We start from the raw sequence: 12,090 nt of genomic DNA, 5'->3' as shown, positions 1-12,090 counted from the left end.
AAGTCTGTCTGTGCCTAGCAGATCAGAGGATGTTCTTCAGAATAGGGAGGAATCAAGTGTACCTGTGGCACTGGCAGATAATTCTGAGTTCACGTCTACAAACTCTGTTGTAATATTGGGACTCAGTAGCCTGTGCCTGTTACAAATTCATCTGTGTTAAAAATAGATGGAAACTTAATAAGATGCATAAAGCATATGCCCATCTACAGTAGGATCCACACTGAATGCTTTGTCTTGAGGAACCACAGTTTCCCTAGGGTAAGTAACTGCTGTTTCCTTTATGTGTGTTTTCTGATGGAGCAAGAGAAGAGCATCTCTGCCCCTTAAACAATATAGCAAGAAATTTTTCTTTGGCTCATATCTTATGAAAATGGATTGTAATTGTGACAAACTTGATAAATTTTCATCTTGCTCATAGGTCTTGTAGAAATGCAGCTCCCCATAACATTAACTCAGATCATGAGCGCCTGGGGCAGTCAAGTCTCTTAGGCAGTTTTATTCTTCCCAAATAAAATGGCCAGTGTTTTGCCTGAGCCTTTCTATTGAGTTTCTGAGTTTTTGTACTTGACATTATTAGCAAAAATTTTTCACAGAAAAGATTACAGAAAAACAGAACTAAGTGCAGTAAAGAAAGTATTCTGTTATTGATTTGTTTATTCTGTAAGTATGTCTCAAAAAAGAAAATGCTTTTGGCCAAGTAAACTGATACAGAACATGAATGAAAACAGGCAACCAAACAGTCTCTTTCCCTTGAGTGCCTGAACATAAGCAGAAAGCAAGATTTTTGGTTAAGTAAGTGGAAGTTTTGGGGTTTTATGGTGAACAAAAAATATCTCAGGTCTGTTGGTTAGTTCTCTGCCAATAAAAATAACAATAAATTTCATTTGACTTGAAAATCAGCATGTCTTACCTCAGGTGTATGGTGCATTTACTGATCTCTCTTGATACAGATAAGTCTCTTCAAAAACCCTGCAACAATTTCTAATGCTGACATCCTTTGTCTTTCATGCATAGCATATAATGCATGACTACATTGGTGTTGTTAATATGGGATTCAAGAGGGTTGCAGAATTTTCCTTTCCCTTCTTTCCAAGACAGAGTTCTCCAGTACCACTTTAAAAAAAGGTCCTGAGATCATGGTGTCCTAAAGGTGTAGGCACTCAAAGTATCAAACCACACTATTGTAATACAGTTTTGCAAGGACCTCTCTAAGGTGTTTGACATAGACACTGTGAATGTTAGGGCAATGTTACTCTTAGTTTTTCTCTTGCCTTGAGAAGCAAGTCTGCTAGAAACTGGGATATGGATTAGAGTCCTTACAGCACTTGCTACAGCTTCTTATGTCTGTGTTTGTGACTCTTCTGGAGATGTGCACATAAGAAGGGGCTGTTTTGTATGTTCAAATAGATTGGGTGTTAAACAAACTCATTATGGAAGGAGAACTTGTTTATTCATGCAGATTTGGCATCTACATTCTGGACTGGAAAACCTCATCATGTAGTTCAGCTGCTTTTTTCTTCTTGGTTTCATGTATGTAAAACATGACTTTAAGGCAGGTTTGTTTTCTAAATGGCTTGCTCAACTGGCAGAGCCATATGTGAAGTGAGCAAACCATAGAGAAGGATCCAAACTCTCCCATCCTGCTCGAAGCAGAAAACTGGTACTGACTGTTAAAAGGAGATGGTTCCAAGAGTAACTCTGAAGATTATATGTCATAAACTCTAGTAAAATCTTACATGGCAGAACCGTCAGGGAGAAGAAAGGTTAGTGGCTCCTCATTGGATTCAATTTGACTACTTGGTAGGTTAGGAGGATCAGTGTCAGGGTGGGATAGTGCCCCTTACCTGCCCTCTGTGCTGGAGGAGGATGCATGGAGGGGCAGAAACTACCTGGGATGGATCAGAGGCTACAAATAGTGCCAAATTTGGGAGCCAGCTTTATTCTCGTCCCCCTCTTTTGCTGTATTTCAGGTGTGTTGATATTCTTTTTGCAATAACTCATTTGAGTGCCTGAAGGGGTAGCAATGTTGGATATGTCAGAGTTACTAACTCCTTCGTTTCTCTTCCATGCTTTCTCCTCCTGCAAGGAGCGGAAGGTACTTCATCTTCTGCTGTCTTCGCTTCTTAGCACTTTTAAGTTTTTTGTTGATTTCTAGCATTGTGGCAAGTTTGTCTTCTGAATATTTATTTCATCCTTTATTTATATATTAAACTGAAAAATTAAATGAACTGGTAGTGTATGCTATAAAACTTCAGGTTGTATCTGTCGTGATGATTTTTTTGTTTGTTTTGATTTTTGGTTTAAAAAAAAACTCCAAACCCAACTAATTTTGTGTTACTTTTCCTCCTGTTTTTGTAGGTTTTCATAGAGCTGAATCACATTAAAAAGTGCAATACTGTGCGAGGAGTCTTTGTCCTGGAGGAATTTGGTAATTACATTATTTTGATATTAGGTCTGTACTCACATGGCAGTAACTCAAATTTCCAGTCTTCAGATTCAGAGTCGCACTGCAGTTTCAAAGATGGGAGAGAATTTAGATTCCATATAAGGAGTTGTCTGAGAGATGGGCGACTTTACATAAAAATCTGCACATTAATTTTTATCATGTTAAGATTTGTGATCTAGGTGCTTTTTGTTATTAGACAGAGAAAAGGTCCTGAGTCTTCTGAAATAACGAAAACCAGACGTGGATGTGTGTGTTAATTTTCTTTGGTATGTTCCTTTTTCATCTGAGAAACCACATTTTTAAAGCAGGATTTAAAGTTGGTCTTTCTCAACATACCATTTTTTCATTACAAAGAATTACTGTTAGTTGCAAAGCTTTCTTTTTGCTCGAAGTGTAGTTTAATTTTTGTTTAATGGAGCAGAAGCTATTTCATCAGGTTGTACTTTATTTATCCTGTGGTTTTTATTTTAGAGCATGAGTGGAAAAGTAAAGGTTAAGGAGAACAGAGAGTTTGTGCTATTTTGGTCAGTTACTGCTATTGCATATCTGCCTGCATTGGAGTCTGGGCAAAATTTCAGGTTACTCTTCAGTGTTAGTGTCAGTCACAATGTTCTTAGCTAGGGTCTGAAAACCATATGAGTGACTTCAGATGCAGCTCTCTGGAAGGGTGATCCACATACTTCTCTTGAAACCCAAGTTGGTTTATTCTTCCAGCCATCTTTGGGACATTTGTTTAGGTCTTAGGAGTATGTATGAAACATATAAAAAGAAGCTGAATTTTACAACATTCCATAGTAGATCAGCATACACACTTTGGCCATTAATCAGAATCTGAATCAGCAGCTCCCATTACCAAGACTGTCATTGCTCTTTGGTACTGCGAATGGAATGTTCTGGCTGAGGGATTCTCCTTTGAATTATAGAAGACTATTAATATGAGATTTCTGAAATTAATGTCTTTGTCCATTGCAATGTGTTGTTCTCCTTTGGGTGACACAAATTTCTAAGTGATAAAACCCTTCTGACTGTTGCAGTTTGCTTATTGTTTACTGTAAATCTCCCAGGTGTTTCAGATTTGAATTAGTGAACAATTTTTCCCCATTTATTGGAAATGTTGTTCAAGGTTCATATGATCAGATCTGTATATTTAAAAGATGAAAATTTTCTAATAGTTTAGATGTTTATAAGTTCTGTTCAATTTCTGTTCCTTTGATATCATATTTTCATGCTGATGGGCATGATTTATTTTATTACTTACAGAATTTTTTTAAGTCAGTAAAAGATTATTGATGGGTTTTACAAAGATGAGAATTCAGAAGCCATAAAATTAGCTTAAAGAATGGCTTCAGCTTCTGAAATCTTTATTTTAAAAAATTACTTGGATCAGGAATTAATTTTGGATCATTTTTTCAGGTTTCAGTGCAAAGTACTTCTTTTAATAGTTTGTTTATATTGCACGAGAAGAAAGACAGTGTTTGACTTGGTTATTTCTAATTAATTTGTATTGGTGACTCTGTAACAGAGCATTTAGCCCCTAACTAATGTAAGAAATGTATTTATGTAAGATACTTACGTACGATACTTATCTGAAATGTTTTTATGTAAGTTACTTATCTAAATGTAAGAAAAAGTATTTTTTTACAAAAGATGTCAATCAAGGGCCTATTACAAAAGCTAGAATTGTCTTATGGAACTTATAAAAGAGTAATTTGAAAAAGTAATTAAAAATAAACTGGGAGTTGAAATCTACAATCAAAAACTGAAAAATTAGACCACTTGAGTTAAAAATATCCTCTCTCACAAGATAGAGGTCAAAGACAAGAACAAATTTAGATGTACCAAAAGAGATTGACAGTTTTCCCATCCAGCTAATACTGAGAAAGAAAAAAAAGGAGGCTGTTGCAGAGGAGCTAACTTTTCTTCTTACGCTGAGATTAGAGTCTGCCTCAGAGCTGTTTTTGAATTGCTGTAAGGGTGAGAGGATATGACAATCTGTCCTGTTCAAGATAAATGAACGTGTTTGGTAGTAGTAGACTAAAAGCATTCAGCAAAAACTTGCTTGGACTTCTTAAGAATGAAGTTATTATTTAGTGTCAAACATAGTAAACCTTGCCATCATATTTATTATAGTAGGAGCATGTTGAAGTAGTAGGTGCTCTTAGAAAGGTAGAGTTTGGTAAGTGAGCATACTCCAGTCTGATAGGGAGTACTTCAATGTAGGATTTTTATTTTACCAAGCATGAGTGCTCCAAATTAGTGATAGCACAGGAGGAAATTAAAGCTCTGTTTGTGTTAGTGCTGGGTTTAGATGGCAGCATCACTGTTGGACTTGTGGTTTCTGAGCAGGATGCAAGCAGAGGTTCAGGAATTGTGTTCCAAAGATGAAAGTGTAAACTTAATTAAATGAGGAAGTGTAAGGTTTTTCCCTCTGGAATTTGAGTTACTGCTGTGTACTTGTGCTTTACTTTCTTGTGGCCCCTTCACCACCGCTGCTATGAAAACCTTCATTCTCCAGCAGGTAAAGTGATCTCCCCTGAACTCATTTTGTGGTAGCACCATATTTTCATTTACAGGACCAAAGGCTGCAGGATGGTGCTTAATTTACTCCCTTCATCCACTCAGTTCAAGAGCATCAGAAATAACTTCTAATGTTAGAAGTACTAATCTCTCAGTTTGAGGCTTGAATCTTTGAAAGCTTGGGTCTTTTCTTTGTGGTTTTTTCTTGTTGTGGTGGGAGTTCTTTTTTGGGGGTTTCTTTTGGGGATTTTTTTTGTGGGAGGGAAGTTTCTTTTTTCCTTTCTTCCTTTTTTCTTTGTATTCTGCAGTGGTAGTGCTTTGACTTCTGTGTTTGTAAATGCAAACCCGCTCTTAATCTTCCTAACTCAGTCCTCTCAGGAGAATTTTCTGCATTGGAAGGACTGTGAAGGAGTACTTTAAGTAAAGACAAGGCAACTTACTGTGAAGTGGAGAGACAGTACCTTGCTTAGCTGCTCTCCTGTTCCCTCTCTTCCTATTCTCAATTATGATACAGGACTTTACAGCTTCCCTTCTCTCCTTCCCTCGTGGCACAAGGTCCTTACAGCTTTCCCTTCCTGCTTTTTGAAGAGTATATGAACAGTTGTATGTTATCCAGTGGGCAGTGAGACTTACACAGCTGTAAAAGTCCTACCCTATTTGGCTGTGCACCAGCCTCACTCCCACCCTTATCCCCTGGTGACATGGAGTTAATTTGGAACATCTGGTGCCAACGGGTAAGGTAGCTTGGATGTGCACCTCCTTATCTCCCCAGCTTTAGTCTCTGGTATCACTGGGGCAGTGCAGCCTGGGTGTGCACTTCCCTTGTTTCTCAGCCTTTCATGCAACTGCCAACTCCAAGGAGAGTGAGTGTGGAAAAATAAAACAAAAATATTACTTTTTACCATCATATTCTGTACTTTTCCATAGTTTCTTTTCAAGAATGACAATACCATGACATATGAGATTTAGTAGGTACTGGTTTGTAATTTGAGAACTTTCTCAAACCCAGTCTGCACTGCCTACTCTTGGCCCCTTAGAGTGTGATCCGTCTCCCTCTCCAGCGTTTAGCTGTGTCATATCATAGTTAAAGAGATGACATCTGCATGGATAGGTTTTGTTGTGGATTTTTCCTGGTTCTTCATACTGAACTCATCTGCCTCTGTTTCTTTTCTTGTCACTAGTACTATGTGTAATAAAACATCCTTCCTCTATGAACCTGGAATGATTTGGTTTTGCATAATTTCTGTACTGCTTCTTCTAAATTCTTTTGTTGTGACACAGAAATTTCATGGCAAATTCCAGCTATTCTGGAAGGGAAATACTCAGAGTTGATAGCAATATTCCCCTGATATTGACATTTTAAATTTGCCAGCTGTATGTTCTAGTGTGGTCTTTGTTCTCTTCTGGTGATTTCCCATGGTCTCTGTTCACAACATTTGCAGACCAAGTGCGGGCCAAAGGCACAGTTCAGATGCACTGCACATGAACAGGGTGGTTACTGTTTGCTTTTTTATGCATTCCACAATGAGAAATAAAGATTAATTTCCTTTAGCTTAATTATGCCAGTTTTCTTTCTGTCAGTTTGAGGCAGTGCAGCGGAACAAGGTCAGATTTTCTGGTTAATAGATTTTTTTCATCAGTCTTAATCCTCTTTTTATAGGAAGATTTCTATAAACCAGCCAGCCTGGTATTTTAGGAATATGTGTCACTGAACTCAGCATTTTATTTTAAAGCAACTCGTTCAAAAACTATGAATGTTTTCAGTGAGTATGTCTCAAGTAAATACCATCACACACATCCTGTACAGGAGAAAGACTATATTGAGAAACTTAAAATAGAGCTGGAAAACAGTCTTCCAGTTAAGAAAAATTTCACCCTCAGCTCCATTTTTTCCCCCTGGATTTCACTAGCTTTATACACTATACAGTGTCCAGCAGTTCTTCAGAGATATGTTACTCAGGAGAGAAGGATTCAAACATCTCAAGGGTACAGTCTTTGGGACTCATATAGTGACATATTCCTATGGAATTTTTGGGTTATTTTTTATTGTATTAGGCATTAGGTGTATTTTGTCATTAAACATATTTTTTTAATTTTTACTGTCTAGCAGGAATAAGTAATATGAGAAAAGCCAGAGTCTCTTAAGAATCATCAGATATCTGCTGTGCCAAACAGACACAGTGAAAATTTTTTCCAGTTTGAGTAATTTATTGTGACATTACCTGTGTCTTCCAAGGATATATATAATGTAAATGAAAAGAAGTAGGAGCATGCAGTAGTGAGGGATAGTGAAGTGCCCTGTACCTGCACCTGCTGTCTGTCTGCATCCCTTCCCTTTCCCATGGGAACGTTGTGCTATTTCTTTCCCATTTGCCTCTCGTTTTTTGAACTTTTTGTTTTGTCTCTTGCCCGTCCGGTTTTAGTTCCTGAAACTAAAGAAGTGGTGAGCCACAAGTACAAGACGCCAATGGTGAGTCCACTGTGATGCCTCTGGTGGTTCTCTAGAGGATGTGTCTTTACATTTTCATGTGGAGAAAAGATTACATTGAGACTGCAGGATTTTCACTGAAAACACCAGCTGCTCTTTATGATGTTTTCATCATGGGGAGACAGCAAAACTCAGTGATTGTTGGATCTATGAAATTAGAGGAACTCACCAGTAGTACAGAAAGCACTGTCTCCTTCTTTAAGCCAGATGTTTGAACTTTAGCACTGTAAGAACTGGTGGAACTGTTAATTTTAAGACAGTGCAGAACACAATCCTTGCTCCATAGAACAGATGGAAAGGGAGACTACTTCCTAGGAATAAAATTATTCTTAACAGTTTACAAAAAATTCCCATCTCCTCATGAGCACTGACTTCTCACTGAGAAAATAGTAAAAGTATTAATTCCTGCTGTATAGATGAGTTCTTGTTCTGGTATTATGTTCAGTTTCTATAACATTTTTTGTGAACACCGCAGATGATAATGATCAACTTAATAATCAACAATGTTTAGCACTTTTATACATGATCAGGCTTATAGCACTCATGAGAAAAAAATAGAAACCAATGATTATCATCAGAACTGAAATTTCAGTTTATGTCTGAAGTGCAGTGTGCACATTCAGTGATTTCATGGAGATTCAGTCCTTCAAGAGGAGAGAGAGCAAAATTATTTGAAGAAGCCAGAAATGTTTTAGAACAAAATCCTTAGAATATATGTGGTTTAAGAAGCAAATAGTTGTATCTGTTAGTAAGAAAAGCCAGTTTAATGGAAAAAGAAAAGTATTTTATTGGAAGTGTTTTAGCTTGTACTGCAATACAGCAAAACATATTGTTATGCTTATTACCTTAACAAAAATTTTAAATGTCAGTTTAAAGGACAAGAATTTTTAAGACCACCAGAAGAGCTGGTATTAGAACTAGTATATTAATTAAGTGTAAGTCTTAACTTTTCTGGATTGTGCTGCCAGTCAAATGATAAAAGAGGATTTTTGGTTAAATAATAGCACAGTTAGTCAGTTAACTAATTGTAAAACTGAGTAGTGCTATGTGAAACCCTCTCTTTAGTCAGCTCTTTCAACCCCTCCCAGAAAATATCTTGTAATTTTATGCAACAGGACCAAAAGCAAATATTCAGAATAGTTTTTCTAAAGCCAGTTGGCCAACTTTCTAGCTTAGTATACTGTTCTTAAAAATTATTAAATCATACTGTTAAGCAGCTAATGTTTTTATCCCAAAGGAATTTTTTAGTTTGTTATATGGCTCTTTCTCCATCTCAGTAGAAGGTGGTAGGGGACACATTTTCCTGATTTTGTCTGTAGCCAGAGTAGTTGTCCCATGAAGGAAGACATGGAGGAAAATACAAATGTGCAATGGATTTTGTAAAACACTTAATCTGAATTTTAGTATCTCTTCTTCTAAATTCTTGTAGGCTCATGAGATCTGCTACTCCGTGCTGTGTCTCTTCTCTTATGTGGCTGCAATTCGTGGAAAAGAGGCAGAAAACAAAAGCAAACCACCTCGACCAGTTTCCAGTTGATCATGATACTTGGAAATATCTACCTTTTGGCACACTGATATGCAGTACTCCCAATTTTACTGCAGTTACTGGAGTTCACTTTCTGTCTTTTATGAGAACTTGGTTATTTATGTATGACCCTGCAAGTCTTTCCCCATAGAAAAGCCTAAGCCTTCCCTGTTCAGTCTCCTTCTCAATTCATCCTTAATGGAGTTTATAAATGAGCTTTTAATCAGACAGTTTTGAGCGTGTGCATCCATCTGTGAGTGACTTACTCTGGACATTCCTTTGAGATTCCTTTTTTGTTAAGATGACTTAATGGCTTGAGTTTGGTTGTTTTTTGTTCTAGTGGTACTTGTTACAATTTGATCACTTTACAACTACAGGGTTCTGCTTTCGGATTCTCTGGTATGTGCACAGTGGAAGCAGCCTGGTCCTGTATGTTGTTTCAGTGTTGTGTTTTTCTTGTTTTCCTTCTGTGTTGTTCATTTTTAATTACCAACATGGAGTTCCTGTCGCATAGTTCTACAGTCCCTTTTGGTAGAGATGAACAATTTAGCTGTCATAGTCTTAAAATATCATGTGACAGTTGAAGTTTGGTTATTTAATTGGTCCATCTGTGGAGATGACTGCTTCTCAAGTGGAGAGAGAAGCTTTGAAGGTAGTATATTGTAAAAAACCTCAGCACTTCATGGATTCTGTGGATTTTCAAATGGAAGTTTAGGTAACATTTGTAGCTACCCCGGTGGCAGAGCTCACAGATGCAAATAAGCACTCCCTAAAGCAGTTAATCACAGGGATTAGAAAATGAATGAGGCAGTGTAAAACTTGGAAACATTATTGGCAGAAGCACAGTACAGAAATCTGCAGAACATTTTCAGAAGCCCAGAGGATTTTGCTGTCTCCAAATTTTTTTAACTATTGCTTTTGTATTTTTTTTCAATCTGTATCTGTATAGGGAGGGATCTTGAAAATACTGTGTTTATGTATAATGAAACTCACGTAGTTAAAACAATCCATCACATTCTTTATTTTAAACAGGCTGGATATGAATGTTTTTTTTTGCATCCTGTTTTTGTTCTTGAACTGTACTGCACTTGTCTGGAAAGCTCTTAGGATGCTGGAAGGTGAGACTGTCTAGAGAAAATAATGTTACATGTAAAAATATCAGGAAAAATTGCTCTGATACAAACTGATGTATTGTATGTTTTGACATAAAATTCTGACTAAATGCACCCAGAAATAACCCTGTTTTGGCTTGGTCAGGGTATCTACCATTTGAAATGGAATATACTACTATGGGTGAGGATGATGTAAATATTATAGCATCACATCTATTTATAGAAACTGTACAGCTCTCTGAATGTGAAAATAAAATGTCATTCAACCAGCAGCTGGTTTTCATCCTCCTGTGCTTTTCTATCATTTGTTATTCTGAAACAAATGTAATTATTTACAAAATACACCACACACACACAAGAAATAGTGGAAAAGAGAAGACTCTAAATCAGCAATCTAAATTTCTTTCCACATAATCAGCTTTAAATAATCTTGGGTTTTTTTTGCTTCTAACACAACATCTGTGTAATTTGTCTTAAAAACAAAAGTGTTTGAAGAACATGAATAGGGAAAACAGACACATCTGAAATATGGAAATTTCTTTTGCATGCTTGCAAGTAGAAGTGGTACATAAACAACCTTTCATTTCCTAACATAAAAGCAAAACTGAAATTGGTAAATGATGAAAGTAGCCTGGTTTGAATTTATTTTCTTTCTTTTGTCTTCTGAGATTGTACATTTTCTTATAGAAATATCTAAATTTTTAGCATTTGTAGTTTTCTTCATGCTACTGTATTTCAAGTACAGTTAAGACTGAAAGCACTTTGGTCTACAACAGAGGTTCCATTTATCCAATGCTGGGTCCCACTGAGGTAGACAATTTTGATTTTTACATTGTAATTATGTTAGTAGGCCTATTAGCATAATCAACTTAAAATTATAGGGGGAAGATTATTAAATGCACAACATAATTTACTATATACAGCTCCTTTTTAAATTACATAAGCTGCTGTCTGCTTTAGGCTGATGAGAAACGTCAGTGCAGAATAAGACTTTTAAAGGACCTGATAGTAAAAATGGCCCTCTGTCCCTTTTGACAGAATTTGTTTTGAAGAACAAGTGCAGCTAAATATAGTGCTTGCTGTTCTGTGGCTGGGATGAATCAGAAACAAGCTCAGCAACTGCACTGACGCTGGGCTTCAATACTGAAGACATTTTTGAAATATATAAAATCTTTTGCATACTTGATGTTGGGGGTGTAGCATTTTTATCTGAGCCAAAGACGTGCTGTGCAGATTTCCACCACTGAATGCCCAGTGCTGCTCTCTGCAGCAAATTCATCCAAATGCAAATGCAAGTTGGATTTTAAATGGGTACAAAAGCATAAATCTTTTGGAATATAGTCTTCCATCCTTTCCACTCCATCACTCTGAAGTGCTAAGAGGTAGATAAACTTTATTTTGGAGGGAAAAAAAATAGTTACAGTGATTTGCAAGTATTTTTAGTTATGTCCCACTCATTTTGATGTTTAGGTAACAATTCCTTGGCAATAGGTAAGAACGTAGAGGTCTCTAAGCCTTCCAGAACCAAATGGAAAGCTAACAGGCTATTTGGTAACTATAGATTGTGCTAGAAATTTCTTAACACAAAAAGAATAATTCTTACATTTTTACCACTAGGAGGAGCCTGTGTCTTAGTTTTTAAGCATTTCAAAATTGCAACCTTTTTATTTTAACATTTGTGTTATTTCCAAGGCACTTACACAAATGTGATAACGTAGACTTGCCTTAAAACTTTCTTATGGCTAAACAGATTTCTTCTGCTACAATTTCTTATTTGTGGATGTTGGTTTTCAAAGTGACAGTTATTAAGTGTTCTCTGCAAACACTGGAATTTGTGTGTAGTCTTCCTGGCAGTTTTCAAAGTGGAATGTAAGTTACAAATTTATCTGTACTCTGATTATCAGATCTTCACTGTGATATTCCCAAAATGCTCTTTTTTTATTTGTGAATGCATGTCCACTTCTAATATGAGTGGGTCCACACTTTAAAGGTTAAAAGTTTA

The 12,090-nt window shown here is 36.6% G+C and overlaps 1 protein-coding gene across 25 annotated transcripts in view; it reads left to right on the top strand.

Moving 5' to 3' along the window:
- Positions 1-10,360, top strand: part of MADD (MAP kinase activating death domain) — a 68,764-nt gene extending 58,404 nt beyond the window's left edge. For 24 of the 25 annotated variants that reach the window (XM_005522438.3, XM_014252027.2, XM_088057312.1 and 21 more), the window contains 3 exons: positions 2,359-2,428; positions 7,387-7,433; positions 8,881-10,360. In XM_005522438.3, the coding sequence (XP_005522495.1) occupies positions 2,359-2,428; positions 7,387-7,433; positions 8,881-8,988 (225 nt within the window). In that variant the 3' untranslated portion in view covers positions 8,989-10,360. The remainder of the gene's footprint in view (positions 1-2,358; positions 2,429-7,386; positions 7,434-8,880) is intronic. The other variant, XM_088057311.1, reaches the window with a different exon arrangement.
- The last annotated feature ends 1,730 nt before the right edge of the window (positions 10,361-12,090 follow it).

This window comes from Pseudopodoces humilis, chromosome 7 (genome assembly GCF_049639895.1).
Source record: "Pseudopodoces humilis isolate 2021_Gansu_Grassland_sample_001 chromosome 7, ASM4963989v1, whole genome shotgun sequence".
In the NCBI taxonomy this organism is placed as follows: domain Eukaryota; kingdom Metazoa; phylum Chordata; class Aves; order Passeriformes; family Paridae; genus Pseudopodoces; species Pseudopodoces humilis.
This window is presented reverse-complemented; position numbering and strand designations above follow the sequence as displayed.